At 44.2% G+C, this 25,266-nt stretch overlaps 1 protein-coding gene across 5 annotated transcripts in view; it reads left to right on the forward strand.

The window, feature by feature from the left end:
• The first annotated feature begins 3,171 nt into the window (after nucleotides 1-3,171).
• Nucleotides 3,172-25,266, forward strand: part of EZR (ezrin) — a 49,750-nt gene continuing 27,655 nt past the window's right edge. The window contains exons 1-2 of one of the 5 annotated variants that reach the window (XM_082475573.1): nucleotides 3,172-3,517; nucleotides 4,787-4,873. In XM_082475573.1, coding sequence (XP_082331699.1) covers nucleotides 4,862-4,873 — 12 coding nt within the window. In that variant the 5' untranslated portion in view covers nucleotides 3,172-3,517; nucleotides 4,787-4,861. The other 4 variants (XM_082475569.1, XM_082475571.1, XM_082475570.1 and 1 more) reach the window with 4 other exon arrangements.

Consider the following 25,266-nt stretch of genomic DNA (forward strand, 5'->3'; position numbering starts at 1 on the left):
GAAGAACTCCAAGCAATCTACCAACAAACAGCCTTTCACCTGGGCTCATGGGTAGACGTTTGATTTCCCTCCTCTGGCTGAAAAAGCAAAACCCTGAAATGAGGCACAAGTCATTCAAGGTCAATAGCTAGTCGAAACGAGAGCAGGGAATGGTATCTAAGACTCCCGGCTCCAGGTTTCTTCACTTCCTGCCAGGGCACTGATGATCACACGTGAACAAAACCATGATTTACAAAATGGGGGAATAACTTCACCAAAGAAGGGTGAAGGGTGAGGCAAGGTAAGTAACATTTGTCAAGATCCTGCCACACCTATGTCAGTGGTTCTCCAATCTTTGGGTACGTCAGGCTCACCTGGAGACTTGTTACCAGGGTTTCCTAGAGGGGGAATCCATGAGTGATCCTAATGCACACCTGATTCGGTATCACCGCCCTAAGCAACTTGCATAGATTCCTTGGAGTTCAGTCTTGTGTGTGTGTTGGGCGGAACGGGGTGGGGACAGCGGTTGGGAAGGGGCTTGGGTTCTGCCATCAGGTGAAAATAAACGACCCTTGAAAAATCCTTTTAAAACATTCATAAGTTTGACAGTATAAATTTTTTGTTTCTGTGGGGAGGTAAAAACCTGTACAGTAGCATGTAGTATAAGATTTAATGCTTTCAGTAATGTAAGACACAAGGAATGCATATGCAAAATATGGCTGTACTATTTTATTTTTATTAGTTAATTAAGTTTATTAATATAATTTTCCGATTTCTATAGTGACCATTCTCTTTTGTAATCATTCCTTGCCTCTCTGTATATTCTTTTTTTTATTGAAGTATAGTTGATTTACAGTATCATGTTAGTTTCAGGTGGACAGCACAGTGATTCAGTTTTATATATATATATATATATATATATCTCCTAATTTACCCCTCTCCCCACCTCCCTTTCCCCTTTGGTAACCATAAGTTTGTTTTCTATGTCTGTGAGTCTCTTTCTGTTTCAGAAATAAGTTCATTTGCATCTTTTTTCTTTTTTAAGATTCCACATATAAGTGATCATATGATATTTGTCTAGCTTACTTCACTTAGTATGATCATCTCTCGGTCCATCCATGTTGCTGCAAATGGCATTATTTCATTCTTTTTTTCATGGCTTAGTAATATGCCATTATATATATATATTCCATATATATGGAATATATATATGGAATATATATATATTCCATATATATGGAATATATATATGGAATATATATATATTCCATATATATGGAATGTATAGTAATATGTAGTAATATTCCATATATATATATATATATATATATATATATATATATATGGCACATTTTCTTTATCCATTTATCTGTCGATGGACATTTAGGTTGCTTCCACGTCTTGGCCATTGTAAATAGTGCTACAATGAACACTGAGGTGCATGTATCTTTTAGAATTACAGTTTTCTCCGGATATATGCCCAGGAGTGGAATTGCTGGGTCATATGGTAGTTCTATTTTTAGTTTTCTAAGGAACCTCCATAGTGTTCTCCATAGTGGCTGTACCAATTTACATTCCCACCAACAGTGTAGGAGGGTTCCTTTTTCTCCACACCCTCTCCAGCATTTATTATTTGTAAACTTTTTTAAAAATTGAAATATAGTTGATTTACAATGTACTATTTTAACTTATGCAAGAAAGTTATACCTAGAAGTTGCATTTGAGTTAGTTGAATGCTCACATTATACGATTCAGTGACAGAAGAACACCATGAAATATACATTATTATCTCCAGTCTATAGATGGAGAGGTGGGAGTTCAGTCAGGTTAAGAGACTTGCCCAAAGTGACCAGCTTGTAAGTGCTGGAACCAGGATTCAGACTTAGGTCTGTGTGCTTCTGAAACCTGTGATCTTTTCATTTTTATGACACTGCCACAGGCCAGTTCATCTTTTAGCATTCCCCTGAAGGGTAAAGTGCAGAAATGCTCCAGAAGGTCTTGGGCTACTGTTATTTCAAACATCCAGTTAAAACAATATACTATAAACTGGGTGAGATAAAAAATTAGATTAGAGGCATATCCTATCAGTAGAGTTGGGGACCAAAAATGGCTAACAAGGCTCCAGGCAAGGATAAGAGGTGGAGATAGAGTGTGCTAGGAATGACATATCCAACCTGAACCTTTATCACTGTAGGTTAAATATCTTTCATAGTTTCCTTCCTCCTGCAGTTCCCTTTACATTTTCACTTTAAAATAGAAAGTCAGTTTTCCAGAGGGAACAGACTTGCCCAAATAGAGGACCAAATCTCAAAAAAGGCCTCCCTACTCACCTGGACTTCTGAAATACTCCCTACTCACCTGCAGCTAGGAGGGGGTCACAGGAGACAAGGAGTACCCCAGAAGTAGTCCATCCCAATGACAGGTTAGGCATTACTAGGAGGCCAGAATGGTGCTAAACACTTTGCATACATTGTCTTCTTTAATCCCTTCAAGCCCATGTAGTGGGTGCTACTAGTATCTCTATTCTACAAAGTGGGAAACTGAGTTTGGTGCTTTGCCCAAAGTCACTAGTTGCTCTCAGTACCAGGATAGAGTTGAGTGCTTACTATGTGCCAGGCGCTGTTCTAGGCATCTTATATGTAGCGACTCCTTAAATCCTCATAACAACCCTATGAAATAGGTGTCATAATTATGCCATTTTACAGATGTGAGTGTTCGGTAACTCTTAACTCACCAAGGAGTTAAATAACTCACTCAACTCAAACAGGGAGTTAGTGGTGAGCCCAGGAAAGGAATTCAGGAAAATCTCTGGTCTCAACCCTTAGCCTTTCACCTTTCCGACTGCTGGGCCCCAGCCCTGGAGTTTCTGATTCCGTAGGTTTCGGGGCAGTACCTGTGAATTTCCATTTCTGCAAGTTACCAGGTGATGTTGCTAGTCTGGGAAGCATGCTTTGAGAACCACTGCACTAGAGCTAGCACTCTTAATCACTGCGCAACAAATCCCACTGGCCACCAAAGTCCCTGTGTGTGTGTGTGTGTGTGTGTGTGTAATTCCTCTTGAGAAGCATTTGCAAAAAATATATGTATATTTAAAATAATTCCTAGAACTTCTCCCTATGGAGATTTCTTTTCCAATAAGCTTTGTGCTAGTAAAATCAAAAGAGGACACAAGTGTGTCCTTTAACCAAGAGCGTTCGGCGATGGAGCGCCTTCTAATGCTTGTGTCCTCCGCCGAATCCGAGCGCGGAGGCGGCCACGTGCGCGGAGACACAGCGGCCAAGTCCCAGGTTCTCAGAAGCCCGTCTCGGTCCCGGGGCAAGGACAACAAAATGACCTGACCACGGGACAACCCGACGCCAAACGGCCCAGCACCTCCTCGGTGGCCGCCGGCCGGTTCCTCCAGGCTTATTTACATTTTCTTGCTCTTCCTCTGTCTACTACGGAACAATCTCACACTTTACATCTACCCTCGGGAGCTGAGTCGAACTCGGCGAAGTTCTTCTCCAAGGGCAAGGGGAAGGGCAGCGAAGCGGGAGAGGTCTTTACGAGCGCGGGGTGGGGGGGGGAGGAGCGGGGTGGAGGCGGAGGGCGCCCCCTCCCCGGGTCTCCGCGGCCCTCTGGGGCGCCGGGCGGGCAGGGCCGGGGGAGGCGGGGAGCGCCCCCAGGCGCGGGGCCCGGCCGCAGCCATCTTGCCCGCGAGCCGCACCTCGCAGGTCGGGCGGGCGGGCAAGCGAGCGAGCGGGCGGGGCGGTTAGGGGCGCCGCCCCGGAGCCCCGCCCCGCCCGGGACTCTCGGGAGCGCGGGCCGCGGGCGCACTGCACCGACGCACAAACAGCGGGGAGCGTAGCCGTCTTCTGCCGGAGCTGCGGGTGAGCCAGCCGCGCGGTCCGGGGTGGGCGGGCTGAGGGGCCGGGACGGGGGGTTCGCGCCACGCGCTTCGCGGAGGGGACAGTGGCCGGAACTCGACGACAGGTGCGGCGGGGCGGCCGGCGCGCGAACCCAGGACCGGTGGTCCCGACGGGAGCCGGGCTCGCTCCGCCGCCGGCTCCCGGGGTCTCGGGCCGGCGGAGTCCCGAGTACGCGGTTCTCCCTGCGGCCCAAACACACGGCAGGTGAAGCTGAACCTGCCCGCGTGGCCGCTCCGGCTGCTCCGCCACCTTCCTCTTTCTGCTCTGCGCCCTCGGGTCCCTCTCCCAAACGCCAGCGAAGCCCGGGCTGCGTGGGTGCGCCCCCTCCCTCCTCGCCCAGCCGGGCGGCCCTCGCCGCTCCCGGGCGGGGACAATTTTCAAAAAGTGTTTCTCAAAGGTTTGACGGTTGCGGTTTCAGTCTTGGGGCAAACGGTTGCTTCACAAAGTGAAACTTGCAGTCTTCTGGGCTCCAGGCTGGCTTCCCGGAAGCCCCGAGGAGTACCTCGGGGGACCGGCGCCCCCCGGCCCGGTCCCCTCCCGGTAGCCCAGGCCCAGCGGCCCCGTGCCCCCTCGCTGCCGGCTTCCCCGCCAGTCCCCGCCTGCCTGCGCGCCCTGCGCCGAGGTCCCCTCCCCGCCGCCCAGGCTCCGCGCTCCCCGCCCCGCCCACCCGGCCCCCTCCCCGCCGGGTGCCCGCCCCTCGCCCCGCGGTCCCCCGCAGCCCCTCCGGGCAGGTCCCGCCCGCCCGGCCCGCCGTAATTGCAGGTTGGGCGGTGACTCATCCCGGCGCCCGCCCGGCCGGTTCTTAAGCAGCAGCGCGGGGTGGGCGCCGAGTCTCGGGGCGGCGGCGGGAGCAGGAGGAAGGCTGCTGGGCGCTCTAAAGGGGTTTCCTCTGCCTCTAGGTCGGGAAAACCGTTTCAGCTGCTGCTGGAGAGTGTGTTTCTAGGAGACTGAGAAAGACCCATCAGGAACCGAAAATGCCGAAACCAGTAAGTAACCCAGTTTCTGGGCGGGGTCGGATGCTTCGGGCATTATTTTCAAGTGGAGTTACCTGGGCGAGGTGTTGGGGCCTTTTTTTTTGTAGAATAGAGCTCTTTTCTAAACGGACGAGAGGGCAGGAGTAGGGAATTGTCTGCTCTCTTTGTTATTAGTTGGTCCTTTGTGGAACTCCTGGAGAAAACAAGATTATGGTGCTTTTGTCTCTACAGTCTTGTTTGCGAGCCACCTGCCCCGCCCCCAGTGGTTTGGGTCTTTTATAAAAATTAGAATCCCCTTTTACGCGGTTTCGGTCTGTTTAAAACCTGTATTCTAATGCAACTTGGAAGTTTCTTAAAAAGAAAAGTCGTCTAAATCGCAGGGAGAGTCAGGTGGCTTCCGACGGAGCACGCCAACTCCCTTCGAGGGTCTGGAGCCAGCTGCACCCCAGCTCTTCCTTTGGCGCTTTAAAGGGCATCCGGCAGAGGAGACGCTGTCCTTCTGGGGGCAGCTTCGTTCCAGTGCATTTTACGACAGGCCCGTGAAGCTGTGCTCTGTTAACCCGGGAATGTGCTGGTGGCAGCAGGATTCCTATCTGAAAGAGGTTTAGTAATGAATTTGAATTGCAGATGAAGGAAGGTAGCCCTGGAGTTTGATTCGGAGGCTCCTGGGCTCTAGTCCTGCACTGCCGGTGCACATCGTAAACGTCAGCTGACTGGAGCGCTGCTGTGCCCCCCACCTCTGTCCCCCTGCATCTGATTATGTTGCCATCTCGGGTAGATTGTGGCCAGGCTGGGCTTTTTATAAGGCTTTCATTTAAGTTGTGGGAACGAGGCAGGTTCTTTGTGACCAGCATTTCTTAGAAAGTTGTATCTGTTTTACCAGCTTTAACACAGGTGAACTGGTGACTAGATATTGGGGAGAAGATTTTGGAGTTTTGAATCACGGTGGAGAGAATATCTGGATTCATGAAAAATTGCAATAAAAGATACACGTGAAATTTATTTCTTGTTTTTCAAACGAGTTGGTTCTGTAGTCAGTGCTTGTGTGTTTTTTCTGCTGTTAAATTTTAGATTCTGTAAAAGGAGTTTTTTATAAATAAAGTTTTACCTTACTGTTAGGTTAAATAAATTACTATGTTAATATGCTAAAAGATTCAGAAGCCAATTGAGCTTTTGCCTAGGTTACATCATCAAGATGATTCATTCGTGACGCAGAAAATTTTTTTCCTACACAGAATTCTTTTCATTTACAATTTGCAATTGGCATGTGACGTTCAGGGTTTACAATCCCTGTGATATAAAACAGACCTAAGCACAGCGTCTTACTCAGGGCACAGTCCTGTGCTGTGTTACACAGAGCAGTGATCAGGAGATTACCTTTCCTGGTGTAGTTTTCTTTATTTCATTAAAAGAAAAGATGCAGAGTTCAGCTTTTAAAATATCACTCAGAAGAAAGTCAGTAAACCTGTTGCCTGTCACTATTTTTCTTTCTCATAAGGATTTATAGTTTCTTTTATTCTTTTTGTCTTTTTTTTTTTTTTTTTGGTAGTAAAATTTACATTAACGTACAGTTTACCATCTTAATTATTTTTAAGTTACGGTTCAGTGGCATTAAGTACATTCACATTGTTGTGCACCCATCGCCACCATCCATCTCCAGAACTTTTTCATCTTTCCAAACAGAAACTCTGTACACATTAAACACTAACTTCCCATTTCCCCCTCCCTCCAGCCCCTGGCAGCCACCCCTCTACTTTCTGTCTCTGTGAGTTTGACTCCTCTAGGTGCCTCATATAAGTGAGACTACACAGTATTTGTCTTCTTGTGGCTGGCTCACTTCACTTAGCATGATGTCCTCAAGATTCATCCATGTTGTGCTGTGTGTCAGAATGCTCTTCCTTTTTAAGGCTCTCTTTTTCTTAGGGCAGGTATGTTCTCATTTCATTTGGCTTTGAAGTTCCTTTATGATGGATCAGAAAGTTGGAAAATGTTCTTCCGACAAAGTGAAGATAGTTGTTGAACTGTTAAGGAAGGATAGTAGCCATCCTTAACTTGTAACATCTTTGTATGTTAGGGTCCCAATAACCAGAGTAAGATTTTGAAAGACTATATTTTGTATATTTACAGTTATTTCCAGGTGGTATTGTGAGGTCCCCTTTTATGTGAGCCACAGCTGTTTTCCATCGGAAATTTCTACCTGCCTCCTTTTTGGTGGGGGAGGGTCTTGGAGATTTTGCCTTGTAAAATGAATACACTTAAGTCTTTCTCCATGTGAATCCTATGAGGGCCACTCCAGAGATCACTAACAGCTTACTGGCTGATAGGCACTTCTAAGGCTGTTATAGAGTATCTCGTTTTTGTTACTGTTGTTTTTTGCTCCCTCCTAGATGTTAAAGCTGAAGCATCCAATAACAAGCTCTATAGATGTGTCCTTTGAACAAATGGTTATTGATTCCTATTATTCAAGCCCAGATTAAGAATTTTGTTAGGTGGCTTCCCATGATGATTTTTAACAACAGGATTGAAGGCAAACCATAAAGATGGCTACGTCTGCGTAGTCACGGTTTGAGTCTCCTCCAGACCTCTTGAATTTGTCAGGCAAAGTATTGTTGATTGGTATGTCTGAACAGAGTCAGTGGATGACTCTATTTGTAAAACAAGTATATAAATGAAATAATATTTACTTGCTGTGTTTTCTCTTAATACTGCTTCTGCGATCACCACTTGTTAAAAGACATTGCACGTCCACACGTTCAGCGAGCATCTGTCGCCCCGGCGCCAGGCACAGGGTATCGCACAGACGGTTGCAACAGATCTTGTCTTTGGGGAGCTTGCAGTCTGGGACCCAAGCCCAGACACAGGCAAACACTGGAATGGGAGCTGGAAAACCCGCTGGGAGCCATCCAGGAAGGAAAGAGGCTTAGGTAAAGTGTGACACAGCTGAGAGGAAAGCCACCGGTGCAGAGATGGGCAGGCAGACTGAGAAGTCTTGCTCGATCCCCTGGGGCGGGTCCCCCCCGGCGTTCCAGGGCTGTGGTCCATTGCTTTTCCCAGCTGCTCAGGGCTCTACTCTTGTGTGATGGGTAGACTTTCAAGGAGGATGGTTTGAGGTCCAGAAGGCACCACGCTTTCTGCCCAGCTGGCCGGTTTGGCCTGGTGCGTCCCTGTCATCTGGGGAGGGGCATGGGCTTTGTGCCCAGGGCTCTGGCTCAGGAAGCAGCCCTCGTGCCCACGGTTCAGCTGAGGGTGCCCAGCGGGCTCCTTCCCCCTTCCTCCTTCCTTTCCCCCATACTCGCTTTCTTCATTGTGACAGAGAGGAGGCATGGGGCGTCAGGAAGGAAAACCACTGCAGTCAAGCTTAGGGATGAAAAGGGTGTTGTGCTCAAGGCCAAGCTCTCTTAAAGCTGTTTTCTGAGAAGTTTAGCCTGAACTGCCTTTAACTGGCACCCGTGGATGCCTTAGCTGTTCATTCCTAGAGTGTCGATACGGAAATTTCTAATGTAAAAGTAAATTTTCTCCCTTCAGTAGGAAAACTCTGAAAGTGTGTTCAAAATTCTGCCCTATGCCAAAATCTTAAGATAATTTCTGAGATGACCTTGTCTCTTGAGAATATGTATCCTCTTTCACTAAATATTTTAACACGGTCAGAATTCACTGAATATCCTAATGCTTCCCCCCGCCCCCTTGAGGAGCACACATGGGATCTGTTTTCCCCGTGCCCCTCCTTCACCGCACGCAGATGGTGAGTTAGGCAGCTAAGGTTTTCCCATGTGGCGGTAAGGCGCGCTGGCTGGGGTTAGTCATTTGTCGTCACACTGGAAGGCACAGCGAGTGTGTCTGTACGTTCACGCGTTCATTCAGCAGACGTTTACTGCGTTACTGTGCTGGATGTTGAGGCCGCCGAGGTGAGCAGACACAGAAAGAGTCCCTGTCGTCATGGATTTGCAGCCTGGTGAGAGGGACAGACTAGTCGTAGAATAACTTGAATACGCGATGGCGTGTGCGTAGGGGGAGTGCTTATCGGGGGTCAGGAACGCACCCCGACACACGTCGTGACTGTGCTGAGCGATGTGAAGAGTGAAGGGGCGTCCTCCAGGTGAAGGAGGGAGACAGGGGACATACCCTGCAGCGAGACGGGAAACGGCTACATGAGGGCTTAACTCGGGGAAGCGCTGAAGGGTTTTGACTGGAAGGAGGTGACCTGATCAGTTCAGCCTTTTGGAAGGTCACTGCAGCTGCCGTACCCGCATCAGCAGGAGGTGCTGGGCTGTGGGAGGTGGTGGCAGCCTGGACGAGGACGGGGCTGCGGGTGGAGAGAAGCACATGTGTCTGGGAGGTGAACTTGATAGGACTCGGTGATAGATTGGACGTGCAGGGGCAGAGCCCGGTGTTGAGGCTGCCTTCTGGTGTCTGGCTTGCATATAAGTGTTTGGATGGTGGTGCCATTCACGAGATAAGGAACCTGGAAAAGGATGGGGTGTGGGAGGGGAGGTTGAGGGTTTGGTTTGTACATGTTGTTAATAAATTTGTGACTGTGATTGATGAAAGAACTCCTCACCTTCTTTCATTATTGTAACCGCTGCCCCCTGCCACAATATATACAAATACCAGACTTATTAAACGATAGTATTTTTAAATCCACATAGACTAAAAGTGATCCAGCAGCTTTCTTATGTTCCTCCTGAGTGTATGGACACACTATGGACACACATAGTTCAAAGTTAGCATTACTTTACTACAGGGTTCCCACATTCGGGTTACGCGATTATCTGGAGACGGGAAGCTTCCTGGTCCCTCACAGGACTGCTGAATCCCCATCTCTAGGGCTGGGAGGACTGGGTGTCTGTGCTTTAGGTCCCCAGACGGTTCTGATGCACCCCAGAGTTTGGGCACTGATGATTTCATAGGAAAAGGACAGTTTTTATATATTCCTCTCTCTCGATGGGGTTGATGCTGGTGGTCGTGCGTGGGCAGCGAAGCCCAGTGCGCTTCCGGAGCCTCCGTTCAGGCGAAGGCTCTCACGCTCTCACGAAGGCGGGTACGCGGTCCCAGCTCCTAGCGCCACGGGTGCCCTCATTGGTATTTGGAACGCGGCCGAGGTGGGAAAAAGGAGATGGGGCTCAGGCTCCAGAAAGACAGGACCAGCTACAATGCACGAGAGAATCTCTCTGATTTGAACTTCTGTCTGCAGGGTGTCCAGTTGCAGAGCTTAATTTGGCAGTGACCAGCGAGCTTTCAAATTTTGGCTCTCTGTTTTTAAAGGGGAAAAAGAGGCCAACATTTCCTATTAAATGGCAGGGAACAAAGAGACCCCATTCCTTTGTCTTCTTTTCTTTCTTCTCTTATCCTTCCATGCCGGCCTCTCCTTTTAGTTACCATCCTAAATAATATTGTGATTTCTAACAACATTTTGAATAATTTTATTCGTACTTGCGGTTTGGGAAAGGAAAGCAACATCACTATTAGTGAATTATCGTAATTCTTTAATTTTTTTTTAACTTAAACTTTTGTGAATCTGACAATTTGGAGATTCTTTGGATGATTCAATATGCCTCTTTCTTACAGTATTTAGACATTTCAACTCTAATCTGAAGTAGTAGAATTCAGTCTTTCTTCAAAATCAGGGAATGCATTTTGAATTATCCTCTATATGTTATTTAATTTCAGTAGTAACTACACTTGGGATTCTTCAACTACTTCAATTAGTTTTTAATTTAAACACTACACAACACTGTAAAGCAATTATATGCCAATGAAGATGTTAAAAATATATATATATATTTATATAATTTAAACACTAACTGGGTGTCTGCCACTATTAATTAAATATGGAATACTTACTGAAGAGACCAGAAGGTTGCATTATTTTCCTTCTAACATGCTTAGTATCTATGGCTTTTGATGTAAAGAATAAAGATCTTATTCCAGCCTTCTGTAAATAGTTTTTTTTTTTTAAGAAAGAAAGAAAAATAAACATTGTGCTTTGATGTGAGTTAGAGACTTCTGACTATAAAGTGAAATACTTAATATATAATTAATATACATAATTTTTCCAAGTAAAAATGCAAAGAGCTGTAAAAAGAATAGTTTCATAATTAATTTACTATTTACCTGTACTTTGGCAAGGCATTTAGTTTCTGTGAACCTCAATTTCGTCATTTGTAAAATGGAAGTAAAAAAAAAAAGTTTTTAAGTGAAAAGAATGTGAGATAAACTGAGACAAAGCTTATACCCATGAAATCCAAACAATGTATCTTCAGATGCTGTAAGCTTTATTTATTTCCTGTGTGCTCTTTTCCCTTGAAACATATTTTACAAACTTTTCAGTGCAACCTGTAGCTAAAGCTAAGGGCTTTAGTTCCTGAGTTGCTATAAACCAGGTAGAGTTTGTCAGTAGATCTTCCAAGGGGAACAGCAACGTGAAACATTTGAGTTATTTAGTAAAAGGGAACACTGTATCTCCTTCTCATCCTCTGTGTCTTCTGTGTCTTCTAGTTGTCAGTATTCCCTTGTAGGTCACATGGGTTCCTTCCTCATTTATTGAAGCCCTATTATACGCACTAGGTGCCAGGTCTATAAAAATAAATAGGATAGGTTTTTGCCTTGAAGGGATTCTCAGTCTAATAGGGGAGTCAGATATGTAAACAGAGAATTGCAGTGCAGTGTAGTAAGTGTGGTAATAGAGATACAGAATATTGTGTACCCTAGAGAGCCAGGGAATGCCTCCCAGCTGGGTGAGATTCTTCAGGTGGGTGTTGAGGGGTGCATAGGAGTTACCCTTCTGCCTTTGGGCACTGGTGAATTCAGGCAGCAGCAGTGGTCAGTTGTGTTTTCCTTGGATTATGATTCACATTCCGTTCTCCAAGCCCTTTTAAACACCTACAGATTAACAGTAATGCTGTTTCAAAGGAAATGGAGAAGCGCATTAACATAATAATTATCTTTTTAACCTAATGTACTTGAGAAAACAAACCTTAAAAGCAAAATGAAAATTTTCTGACCTTGATCCGACTTTTATTGATAAAAGAAAGGATGAAACTGTAATAAACAGTGTGAGACTTTGCTTTCCATTCTGTTAAATTTGAAGTCACTTTCCACAACCTAATTTTCTTTTCTGTTTTTGCCTGAGAGCTGATCAGTTTGAAACTGTCAATACCAAAAAAATTGTCATATCAGATATTGTAAATAATTGTTTTTACTTCAGGATTGGGTAGGTAAAGGCCACATCTGGCCATGGCCTGTTTTTGTGTGGGCTACCTAGCTAGGATTGGTTTTTTACAACTTAAAGGGATTTTTCAAAGCAACAAGAACAAGAACATGCAGCAGGTGCCAAATATGGCCCCCAAAGCCTAAAATACTTACTGTCTGGCCCATGACCGGAAAGATTTGCCAACCCCTGCTTTAGAATAAAAATAATTATTGTTAAGCCTTTGTTACAACCTTGTATATATTTAACGACTAAGCTGATAATATTTGGAAGCAGATCCACCCCATTGGTTCCAATTTTTAAAAATTTTTTGCTAAAGTACAAAGAACCTGTTTTGTTAGTCAGCGCCCAGTGCGTCACAGGCCTGAGCCTGGACGTGTACCGTGAGTGCTGTCACCCAGGAGCGGGCATGGCTGGGGCTGAGGTCATGTTTTAAACAAGGCTGCTGTTCCGCGGGCCTTGTTTCTATAGAGAAGGTGGTAGTGTCTTGTGTCACATTTGCTAAGCCATTGTATAATGACAGATTTCTGGCGTATGCTAAAAGAAAGCAATTCGTACCTGATATTTGAGTTGGAAAGAGAATGGTAGATGAATGAGTTGTGTTTTTATCACTGATCGTTTAAAATTAACTATTGTCTGTGTCTGAATGTTTGCGTGTAGATAGTTTTATCATTTGACCCCCGATTGAGACCATTTTATCTGCAGTAGAGCCCCCTCACTGCCCACCCCTTTACTGCTTTATTTACTTCCACTTATTTCTACCCATAACAGTGACAGATACTTGCTTCTCTGCTTTCTGTCTTTCCTGGCCACAAAGTGAGAAGCCAAGTGGTTTGGGGGGAAGAAAAGCATCATTATCTGCTTCTAGAACAGACTTCAAATGCTTGCTTTATTGGCAGGTAAATAGAGGGAAGGAGGATGAGCGAGCAGGTAAACAGGCCCGCCTCTGAGTGGGTGACCGACCTCGGGCGAGCATCCCAACCTCTCCCCGAGCCCTGCTTCCTCATCTGGGAAGCAGGATCCGAGGACCTGCCTGGCACAGAGGACAGAGTAAAGGTGGCCAACTCCACTTGTAACTACTGAATTCTAATCTGATTAAAAGCTTTCACACCTCATGATGGGCATTCTTTTTTTTTTTTTTTTTTTTCTGACTTAGACTCGTAATGCAGTAGATTGGGCCTGCCCTTTCTCCTGCTCCCACAGTGAAGACCACCACATCCCTCCATAAAATCCATTTGTTCATTCAACAAGTAGAGTACCTACTGTGCGCCAGGTTTTTTAGGTCCTGGGGATACATTGGTGCACAAAAGGGGAGCAATACCTGCTTTCAAGACGCCCACACTGTAGTGGAGAAGACAGATACCTGCTGTCAGGGGATGGTGGGAGCTGAGGTCAGTTCTCATCCCGGCTTTGCCAAGAGGTACAGGTAGTTTTGTTCTTTTCACTGACTCTTGTTGCGTGAAGAGTTAAAACCATTGGGCAGGGTGACTTAGGAATGGGCAGAGTGTGACATATTTTTGTTTGTTTTTTTGGTAAATCACTCTTAACATTGCACCATGAGCCAAGGTGATATTTCTCCAAGGACCTGTTTTCACATAGGTTTGGTGATAAGTACGTCGTCGTTTGCCATACCTGCTTGGATTCTTCCATCATTTCTCAAGCATGTGGTTTGGTGAAATTTATACTTTTTGAATAATATTTTGCCTATTGCACCATTATAGCATCTGTAGGTTTTTAAATAAAATAAGTGTTAGAAGGATATCCAGTCTTATTCCTTACATTTTTAAAGAGAAAACTGAATCACAGATCACTTGGTAAAAGCTTAGGACAAATTTTAAATTGGAACCACCTCTTTATTTATGAAAATGTTAATATGTATGTTAGCCTAGTATTCTTGTTGAGCTGTTTCATTGCCTTGGTTACGTAATTATGGATGTTGTTTCTTGGGTGTTCAAGTATCAGCTTACATAATACATTGCTATTTGGGTGAGACACTTAAGTGGGACTTAGATGGGGAGATAAGGTGGGGAAAACTTGATGTTTATTAAGAAACTGGCCAAACAGGGCAGTTTGGAAATATAATAGGATGACAAAGCTCCAAAGGGCATTATATGCTTTGAACAAATCAACTGTAAAAAGAGAGTTTTGAGGCAATGGGGAACAGTTGGATATTGACTAAACTTTAAATATTAAGGAATAGCTTTTAATTATGTTGGCTATGAGAGTGGCATGGTGGTTTTATATTTGTGTATGCTTATAGATATGTGTGTGTGTGTAAGCTGAAAATATACTCATATTTAAAGTCCATTAGGGCTACATACCAAAGTTTTTACAAGTGAAATGATACACAATGGTCTTAAAATGTGCCAGCAAAAAAAAAAAATGTGTTTCAAGTGGTAGAGTGAGTGAGTCAGGAAGGCGAGAAGAGAAGCAGCCGTGTCGTAGGTGGACGCAGAGCGCACCTGCGGCTCATCGCACTGTTCGCTCTGCTTTTGCGAATGTTTCGAATTTTTCAAAATAAAATGGTTGTTTTTTAAAAGCACCTTATAGGGGTGGAAGGGAAAGATGCTGTCACTTTTCAAACCACCAAATCCTTGCGTCACTAGAGAGAGAAAGCGGGAAGGGACGCTCCTTCCCGTGGGGTCTGGGTTCCCGGGGAGCCCGCCCTGCCTGCTGCTGGGTCCCAGGGAGCAGTTCTCCCCGGATCCCCGGAGCAGAACCGCAGTCCTTAGACCTTTGGTGTTCTGACCAGATGAGGGACCGATTTAATCCCACCTGGGCCCTCTCGCCCTCCACACACCTTTTATTAAAGGAGAGCTCTAGTCAGAATTGCGGTCGACCTGGAAACACACAGAACTGTTTGTTCCCGGCTAGTTCCGCTACGGGCTCTGTATTCCCACGATTTTTTTTTTTGATGGGGGAGGGGGTGACCCAACTAGAAATAGGTCGTTGTCTCAATAGCAGCATTCTCAAAGCTGGAAATTGGGAGCGAGGACACTCAAGCGTGGGGCATTACTTAGTGGAATTGGGTGCAGTCTGTGCTGGGACTGGGGTTGGGGGCAGGGTGTGAGGAGCTGAGACCTGCAGTAAGTGCAGCAGCCCAGGAGCTGCAGGGGCCCGGTGGGCGAGAGGATTACTCCCAGTCAAGGAATTAGGTACATAATTATAATCCCACTCCGGATGTAGCATACTTGATTGTGGCAGAGTACAAATTGAAGAGGTCTTTTTTTTTTTTTTTTTTTTAAACGTCATATAATTTCAGAGAGTGGCTTAAAAGCATAAATTCAGTTGAAGTGGGCTTATTCGAGCAGATTTTGTTAGCTGGCTGATTTAGCTTGGACTTCTAAAAAATAAAACTATTGGGGTCTTACTCTCTATTTTTGATAGATAGCAAAAGTAAAGACTTCTTGGTCAAGTTCAAATACATCTTATCTAAGCTCCTTATAGGAGAAATGTTCTTTAATACTGCAAGGTATTATGGCACATGTGATCTTAACTAGAGGCAAAGATTTATTTCAGAAATGGCGCAGGTTTAAGTATGGCTTATTTTATATGCCCTTCCCTGAAACAGCAGGTTAGCAAAGGAATTATGTTGTTTTGACACTTTCATTCTTTCATAGGCTTTCCTCCCACCAGATTGGAAAACTCTTCACAGACTTCTAAATTTACAAAGAAAACAGTCCACTCCAGGTGGAATGAGGTTTAGTCTTTAGGCCTTTAATTTCCTATGTTTTACGAGCCTGGAATTAAAATCCATTGTACCATGTGATAGCCCTCTTGGCCCTGTCCCTTACTTCGAGTCTTTTATGGGATCCTAAGTTTGTGGATATAATTAACCTCACTTTTCAGTGAACTAAATCGGTGCTGAAATATGTATGACACACCTAGTGAAACTGAAATGACATACTACAGAATCAAGACTTCACAAGCTTATTAGATAGAGTGACCTTGAACGATAATTTATTTTGCCTGCCTTGGGGCAGGGAGGAGGAGAGAGGAAATAACGATTATTTGTGTTTCTGGAAAGGAACAGTTTCTTTTGCAGAATGTAACATTCTCTGATTACGTATTTACCCCTTCCTGTGGAAAGTGGTGTCCAAGTGTCCTAGTTTAAATTTACACACCGGGTGTATGTCATTCCCAGTGTAGAAGAAATCAGTTCCTACTTACAGACACTCCCAAAAAAAAGCTCTTAAAAATCGACAGCCAATAGGTATCAGGAATATTATTTTTACATGCCATTAGCAGGTAAGGAAATCCCCACCAGTGTTACCCTGCAGCACGGATTTGGAACTTGGGTGAGAATGACAGTCCTTTCATTTGTCAGGTGCTTGGAAAGCAGTTTCTTACTGCCTTCAGTTTCCTCCTTCCAAGATTAGTGCCTTAGCCTGGTGAACAGTGGGGAGGGTTTAGCGCAAGCTGTTTCCAAAACCCCGGTTTTACAGTAGAGGAGGGAACTGACCCTCTTTTTAGTGGGACTGTGCAGAAAGTTCCCTTCCAGCTCTAAGGTCATGATTTTTCTCTAGTTATATTGAACACAGGCAGGAGTGGTTTGTTCACTTTTTGTATTGTTAAGCAGGCTTGGCTGACAGGAAGTGGGTCTGGGGGCAGGAAGTGGCTTACTTTCAGAGGCTACAGGAGCTGTTTAGAAAGACTGGGGAGTTCATTTCATGTTCTCGAAATTATGCGATGGATATTAGTGGATTTGAGCCCTTCCTTCCGATCTATATCTATCTGTATATATACTTCACATAATTTTCACCCTGGAATTTGGAAATACAAACTTTTCCATTCAAAAGTTTAAAGCCATTGACTTATATTGAAAAATACAACTTTAAGGACTAACATTTAAGAGCTATACAAATATAAATATTTTTAGTAGGTAAGGAAATCGCATAAGCCTTTCTAGGCCGCAGTTTCTCAGCCTTTAAAAGAAGGTAGTCAGACTAGGATAACTTTTTACCTCTCACCAAGCAATACCCATTTAGAGTCACCCTACGAAATAGTTACCCCTCCTCCCTTTTTTAACTATTCTACCTAGAACATATACGTGTATACAACATAAAAACAGGATATAAAATATAACATAATGTAGATACCTGAAACAAAAGTCGTTGGGAAATTCCAAGGCCCAGCTTTCATGTTTCACTCTGCCCTGTTATTATCCACAGCATATTAAGGATTTAGCTTTTACACTGTAAGCTTAGCCTAATGGTGGTGGAGGAGAGCAGTTTGGAAAAGGAGATGAGGGGTGCTTAGTGTTGGTTTTCATGGTTAACTTTAAGTTATCCTCAGTACTCCTTAAAGTGATATTGAATTCTCTGTAAAATGAGGTAAGCGCCTACCCTAGGGCGTCGTGATTCTCAGAAGACGTGAGCTAAGAAACTGCTTACAGCTGTGTGGTTTATAATAGAGTCAGGTTGGCTCGTTGGACATTGAACTCTGTAGTTACGACCTTACTTTTCATTAGTGATTAGCAGCTGAGCGGACACTAATCCTCGGCTGCTGTTTTACACCTGCATGGGGAAGGAGCGGGAGGGGAGGGCAGGATTGCTGGAATCGCAAAGGTTGATGACCTCGCCCGAGGCACTCGAGCGTGGCAGGTTAATTCAGTTTCTTGATAGATATTACCTACAGGGAATTTGGAGTTATTCTCATTAACTGTGAGCACCAATCCACACGTAGCAGAGCTTGAATCTTCCTGCTGGGGGAGCGACCACTGTCACAAGGGTTGGAGTACCTGGAGCTCTGAGACGGACCACCGGGAGACTGGGAGCAGCCAGCGCAGGCCTCACGCGCTCCTTCTCGGTGGCTTCCCGAACTCCGCAGTCCCGGGCATAGCACCAGTCCCGGACTCCTAGGAAGTGAGGAGTAACAGGAACGCCGGGCCAGCAGCCCTTGGACCTCCTTAGGAGCTGTCTCGAGTGGACTCTTGTCAGCCCTAACATTCGATGGTTTTATTATTCCTATTCCTGTTATTGCCTATTACCAGGCAATAAAAGGCTGGTATATTTATTATCCTGGTATCGTACAATTATATGAATATTCGATGAGAATATGAGTTTGTGTCTGTCCTGCCCATCTGTCTTGGTTGGCTGTGCTACAGACAAAATGATGGTGCACGGAATTCTTACTGCATCGCCTGGCAGTTTGTGTTCTGATTAATTCCGTAGACTTTTTGCAAGATTTGTGGAGCTAGATGGCCAGTTTTCTTTGGCATTTGAAAATTTTTCCGAAGCCTAACAAGCCAGTTTCTTCACTTTCACTCAGTTTCTTCTTTAACCTCAAAAAAGAAGACAATAGATAATGATGTGATTGTGTTTAATTTAAACTTAAGATACAGAAGAGCTTGAAAGAAAGGACTAATTTTAAAAAGTTATTATCCATTGGTGGTCAGGTTTGCCATAGCGTTATTTTATTAATAAGATACACTGTTATTCACACCTCCTCTAAAGGTCAGTAAACCTCAAGAAATCTGGTGTTAAGCACTCGAGCTTACACATGTACCCCTGAAATTTCTAACTTTGAGTCCAGCTTGCCTTCAGGCACATGGTGACATGTGGCTACGCTGTTGGTGGCAGCATTTTAGAGAGAGACCGATGCCTCCCTCTTGACTGACAGCAGAGTTGATGTCTTTGCCAGTACAGCCAGTATCAGGTTACTATGGACTTGACTCCATTTAATGAAAAATTGTGTTTTAAGAACCACATTTCTATTTTACTTGTCTTCTCTCTGTATAGTGTTTTAATATTTTGACATATTGGTTTTTAAATTTATTTATTTATTTATGACTGTGTTGGGTCTTCGTTTCTGTGCGAGGGCTTTCTCTAGTTGCGGCAAGCGGGGGCCACTCTTCATCGCGGTGCGCGGACCTCTCACTGTCGCGGCCTCTCTTGTTGGGAGCACAGGCTCCAGACGCGCAGGCTCAGTAGTTGTGGCTCACGGGCCTAGTTGCTCCGCGGCATGTAGGATCTTCCCAGACCAGGGCTCGAACCCGTGTCCCCTGCATTGGCAGGCAGATTCTCAGCCATTGCGCCACCAGGGAAGCCCCGACATATTGGTTTTTATTTTGACCTCTCCATGCTTAAAAGAATGGTGTATGTAACAGGGTGTTTTCTCAGCTGCCTTTCTTGGATAGAAAGGACACTTTAAAGTGGGCACACTAAAGTATCCACTTTAGAAGCTGGACACTTCTAAAGAACTGTATGCTTATTAGAAACTATAACATGTAAACTATGGTCATTGGATTTTTAATGGCAACTGCTTTTATAGAATGTTGTTGTTTATATAAACAGTGTTACTGGGAGCAGTGTTGCACATTTAACGAAGACAAACATTCATTTTATTTAATGGATAGAAACAAACTTATCTCTACTAGCCATCACCGTGACAGCCTGTAAAGGGTTAGTGATGTGGACAGAGAAGAGCTAAAAAACAAAAAATCCACTTGCCTTTGGGGCTTTCTTACTTTGCCTTCTAAATTGGCTAAATTCACAGGTCTGCATTTCTACACTAAGCTGATGAAGGTTTGCTGAGTTAATGGTAATGTTTTACAGAGGGTGGTTATTATTTGTAAATGACCACTGTGTGTCATAGCTAATGCTGTGATTTATTGAGTTGGAGTATTGTTCACGAGACTGATTTTTATCTTAAAGATAAGGAGATCAGGATCCAAAGAGAGTACAAAAATAGGCATCCCTCTGTAGAGATACAGTTTCATTAAGAAAAACCTGTCTCTGCGAGTTTAGGTCTAGTACTGAACGAAAGTCTAGTAAAGGTATTTTCACATAATGGAGTATAAATAGTAGCGGTCCATACATTAGTCTTGCCAGAGGGAGTCGGGGCTGTTCGCTTGTTCAGGATCCCAGCCTAGCCTCTTTCCCTGAGAGCAGGGCCTGTGTGGGTGTGGCCTTGCTTATGAGCTGGGAGGAGCTGAAGATGGAGGGGCCCATCCCAGCCTCCTGAGTCAGAATCTCTGGGCCTGGGGCCCAGGAAACTGTTTCAACAAGCTCTGCCGGTAATTCTTTTGTGTGCTCAAGTGTGAGGAGCGCTGAGGGCCTGGGGAGAGTAGCGTATGAGATGTGGCTGGCCGAGCTTCCTGTGCACTTGCTCACAGACACCAGCCCTCATGAAGCGTGTCTGGTATTGCCGCAGTGAGCAGGGCTCTGGAGGGGTTAATGTTAATCCAAGAAAGCAAAATACAAAGATAGTGTTCCGTTAAAAACATTTTTTTTTTGGTACTTTAATTGGGTGCTGGGCGATGGCGAGCTCGGCACCAATTGGAGTTAAATGTGAAACAAGACTCAGTTTGCTGCTCAAAATTAACAAGAGCCTGGGCTCTCCCCTCTGCCCCGTGGGAGGGCTGCTCCCCCGAGCTGGCTCTTGGTTTGTAAGGGAAGGGGCTGACTACAGTTCCTGCAGCTGGAATTACTGCTGGCCTCAGGGGAGAGTGAGTGTGCCGGTGGAGGAGACGGTGTTTCCTGCTGTGGTCACAGCAGTTTGTTTGGCAGCTGGCACCTTCTTCCTGAGAATGTAGCGTATTTTTACTCACAACTTAAATGAAACAGTGAACTTAAGTTGAATTTTAGTTTTAAAAAATTCATTTTCTTTCATCTTCGTTCGCCCCTAAAACTTTTTTCTTATCAATTTGAATACCAAATTGACCATAGTCTAGTTCAAATGACTTGTTTCCTAGCTGTTTCATATTTATAATCACTAAAGCAACACAGAAAATAAGATCCTCAACCCAAATGTCCATCAGCAATGAATGTATATATAGACAAAAGTGAGATATCCAGATAGTGGAATATTACTTAGCAGTAAAAAAAGGAATGAAGTGCTGATACAGGCTACAACCTCGATAAAGCTTGAAAACCTGTTAAGTGACAGAAGCAAGTCACCAAAGACCACATAGTGTATGATTCTGTTTATATGAAATGTCCAAAATAGGGAAATCTGTGGAGACACAAAGTAGATTCTTGGTTTCCAGGGCTGGGGGGAAGGAGTAATGGGAGTGACTGCCAGCGGGCATGGGGTTTCTTTTTGGGGTGATGAAATGTTCTAAAATTAGATAGTGGGATTGGTTGCATAACTCTGTGAAGTTGCTAAAGATCACTCAGTTGCACATTTTAAATGGGTGAATTTTATGGGATGTAAGTTATATTTCAACAAAGCTGTTGTAAAGAGTAATGACTCAATGATGAAAATCAAAATACAATATCGTCTCAATAATTATTCAATTAAGTGAACCAAAAAGCATCTGAAGAAACTTTTATAATTCATTTCAGTTGTGAGAATTTTTCCTCATCATACTCCCCTGCGTTTCTTCCCCCATTTGTGGGAGAAAGTTTACCATACTGCTTCCCTGTCAGAGCCTTTCGAAGTATTTGAAAGGTCTTACCCAAATATTTGAAAGCTGTAGAAGTTGCTGAAGTGGCACCTTCAGAAGAGGGCTGGAATGTTGGAAAACAGCATTGCCATTTTAAATGATTATGAAAGGTCAAGCTCTCAATGTAATCTTGGTGGTGCTTAGATAGTTCTACTCCGACTAATTTTTGAGTAAATGCAGGTGTGATAATACAGGGATTAATCTGTTATCACTGAATCCACTGCCTGCAATTCAAACATTCAAATGTTACTGTTTGAATTTCCCTTTCATGGTTTTCCTGATTCTTCGTACATAGGAAAATCACTGCAAACTTTTATTTCCCCTGCAGTGTTCTGGCTACTACAATTACCTAAACCTGGTTAGTCTAAGAAGATGTAAAATGGCTGCTTGTCTGTAAAGTTTGTGGAAGAACTTGTCTTGAACTGTTCCCTCCTGTCTTGGTCTTTAGTATGGTTTGAATTTATTCTGTAAAAAGTGTGATTGGCGGGGGGGAGGTTTTCTTACACGAAGTTTAAAGTAGTTCAGGAGGAAGTAGACATTTCTCAAAGGAAAAATTGAAGAACTAGATTTATTTGCCAAAATGAGGAAAATAATGGGTGAGATAATTTGACAGCCAAAAATTCAGCAATCATACATGGGTTAGAAGTAAAATACAGTATTTTATTGTCAACTCAGTATCTTTTCTACATCTCTCAGACATTTAGAAGGCATTTTAGATACCATTTTGATAAAATTAAACCGAGAAGACTCAAAAATCATGTTCTTCCAAAGTGTATTCTGAAAAATACTGGTCCTTTGGGATATTCCATGGAAAAAAACCTGTAGGCAGAAGAATCTGGGAGACCTAGACTAAGGCACCGTCCTGGAATTTCACAATTTGCATTAATACAGCAAAGACTCTCAAAGCCTTTCAGTTAAAGAAAGAAAGAAAAAAAAAGAAATAGAGAACCTTAACCTGTGCGACCTGAAAATACTGCCTTCCCACCCCCCATGCTTTGTCCCTCTCTCTTTAAATTCAGATAATTTTGCAGAAACTACACAGCCACTGATTTGGATGGTGTCAGAAGCCACTCCTATAATTAAGCTATAGAATGTTAGAAGATCCCTTACAGATAAAATCATTTCTATTTTATAAAGGAGCAGGGAGTGCCTCCTTCAGACTGGGGCTAGGCCGGGAGGCGATCCTGCCCACCGCCTGCTGTCAGGCCTGTGTTCGTGATTGCCCAGCAAAGCGGGGTCGGTGGACTTATTTGATTTTAATAGGGTGAATTGTTATTGAATTTATATTTTTAAAAAAACAGATTGGGATTTAACACCTTTAATTCCCTTTTTTATTGGAAAAAGAGCTGTCAGTTGCATTGGAGCAATAAAACCTGTACTATCGTGTGTCTGGTTAGAGAGTTACATCCCCGTCCTTGGAAATGTGAAAACAGGTGTGAGCTTTTCCTTTGTCCACGAAAACAGCCTCCCAGGCGGCTCGTCATAGTGTCACGCAGTTACTGACTTTCTCATGAACCTTCCCATTCCCTCCGCACGTGCACAGCTCTAGCTCGGATTGCATCTCACCTTTGGGCCTTTGGACTTTAGACCGAGCATTTCAGAGCTGGAAAGGACTGAGGTCATCTAACCCAGACCCTCTCTTTGCAGATCAGGGGGCTGAGGCCCCAGGGAGGAAGGCCTCCACAGGTCACCGTGCCGTGGGGCCTCGGGGCTCCCATGCTCTCGCCCACTGTTCCAGGGATCGGTGAATCTGGCTGGTCCTCAAAATCATTTGAGTGGCTTTTAAAAAATACAGGTTCTTGGGTTGAGGCCCAGAAACTCAGGTGTTTGAGAAGCTGCTCTGGGGATTCTAATGGTTAGTCCCGAAGGACTGGGGTGTGGGGCATCTATTTGAGGGCCACCTATTCAAGTCGTAAGCGGCCGGCCGCCCCCGCCCCAGGAGGCACTGACTGGCGTTTGTGGAGGGCGTGAGCCCCGAAGGCGTGCACGGTGCCCACCAGCCGGAGTGGGCTGGGAACGGAAGGTGAAAGCTGTTATGGTCCATCAGCATGTTGATGGTAGTTTTGAGCTGAGCTAACCCATAATGAGAACAGCAAATAGAATTTTTAAAAGACTAGATTATTAAGCAGAAGGAGATTAGGGAGTGTTAACAATTAGGTGTTCATCATCTTCATTAACTAAGGCAAAGGTAGGTAGGTTTATGTGTTGAATCCTGATATTAAACAAGATACGCAGTATATAGTTAAGTGGTCTGGTGCAAATACCTGTGAAACACCAGTCGTTATATTCATGAAAAAAAAAAGTGCCTGGTGTTTTGCTTAAATTTAAGAAGTTTTACAGGCTAGTTTCATTAGTTCTTGTTTTAGAAATAAAACGAAATTCATTGCTATTTTTGTTTTTAGGCATTTGTCTCTTGCATATACTGATATTTTAGTAATAGATCAGGAACTTACCTCTCCTATTGAAATGAAAACTCCTACTAAGCTAGGCTACTATCAGAGGCAAAAAAGAAGAAAGATGTTTCTGCTAAATATGGTCAGTGTGAAAAACACACAAATACTCATTAAAAACCTCATTTTCCTCAAGGGGTTCAGACATCTTCAATACATTATCTTACTCTAAAATTCTGACCTAGTATATAGCTGTTAATGTAACTCATACTGAAACTTATGAATTTCCATTATAGATAGTGCAGTATGGTTATGTCTGGTTCCTTTTAGGTTCTAACATTTTGGAACTCTTAACTACAGCTTTGTGCCATAGCTTCAAAAAGAGTAGCATTTGGAGGAGAGACATGAATTACTAAATTGTCATCTCCACCAACCACATGGTTCTCTGTGTGTACGTAAGGGGTTGGGGGTACATGGGCAGAATTAAACTTTTATCACCACTGCCCCCACCAAACAGAGCAGAATGTTAGAAAGGGTTTCAGTATTTTGACCAGCCTGGCATAAAACATTGCCCTTTCGGTGGGTAGATTTTAAATGACTAACTGTATGCTGTACACACCTGTACCGCACATTACTATGTGATTTTGCTGCCTTCAGAGAATATTGCCTTTGAGAAAAGTGTGTGATCTAGGGGGAAATACCAAGACAATAAAAATTGCAAACCATGTGCTTTTCTCCAGTCTTTGCACGTGGTTTGGGTTTGTGTGGTGATACGTTTTACCCTGGACTTCCAGCTTTTCGTGGGACCATTCTCACATTTATCATGCATAACCGTATCATCCCACTTTATTTCTGTGGCACCACTGCAAACACGAGTGCTAGCTTTTTCCAAGTACACATTGAGTTCACTAAAAACAGTTGATTACCAAGGAAACCTAACAGGATAATAAAAAGGAGAGTTGCGATTTAGGTATGTTTCCTTAATATGCCAAAGCCTGATTTCTTTTAAAGCCCCTGGATAAGTGGACCAAAACATGAATATAAATGGTCCTGTCATCTGAGTAAATGTTTCGTCTTAAACTTTGATGAAAGTTTATGCTGTATTTCAGTACATTATTACAGATCTATAAAGTTTAAAAGAATCTAAATAGTCTTTCTAAACACGGACCTGCTTAACATGCTGCTCACTAAGGCCGTGCTGTGCTGTGGCCCTCAGTCAGGGTAGGAGCGTCCCCTTTATCCAGAGGGCATTTTGGGGGGGGGGTGTGTGTTGGGGGGGTACTTTTAGAGGACTGGGGATACCTGTGTGTAGTGGGTGGGCTCAGGGAGGCTAAACATCCTGCAGTCCTTGAGATAGTCTTGCAGAAGGAACACTCGTGCTGGCCCAGAATAGCATTTTACCCCCGACCCCATGAGAGAC

Source organism: Balaenoptera physalus, assembly GCF_965194825.1.
Source record: "Balaenoptera physalus genome assembly, chromosome: 9".
In the NCBI taxonomy this organism is placed as follows: Eukaryota; Metazoa; Chordata; class Mammalia; order Artiodactyla; family Balaenopteridae; genus Balaenoptera; species Balaenoptera physalus.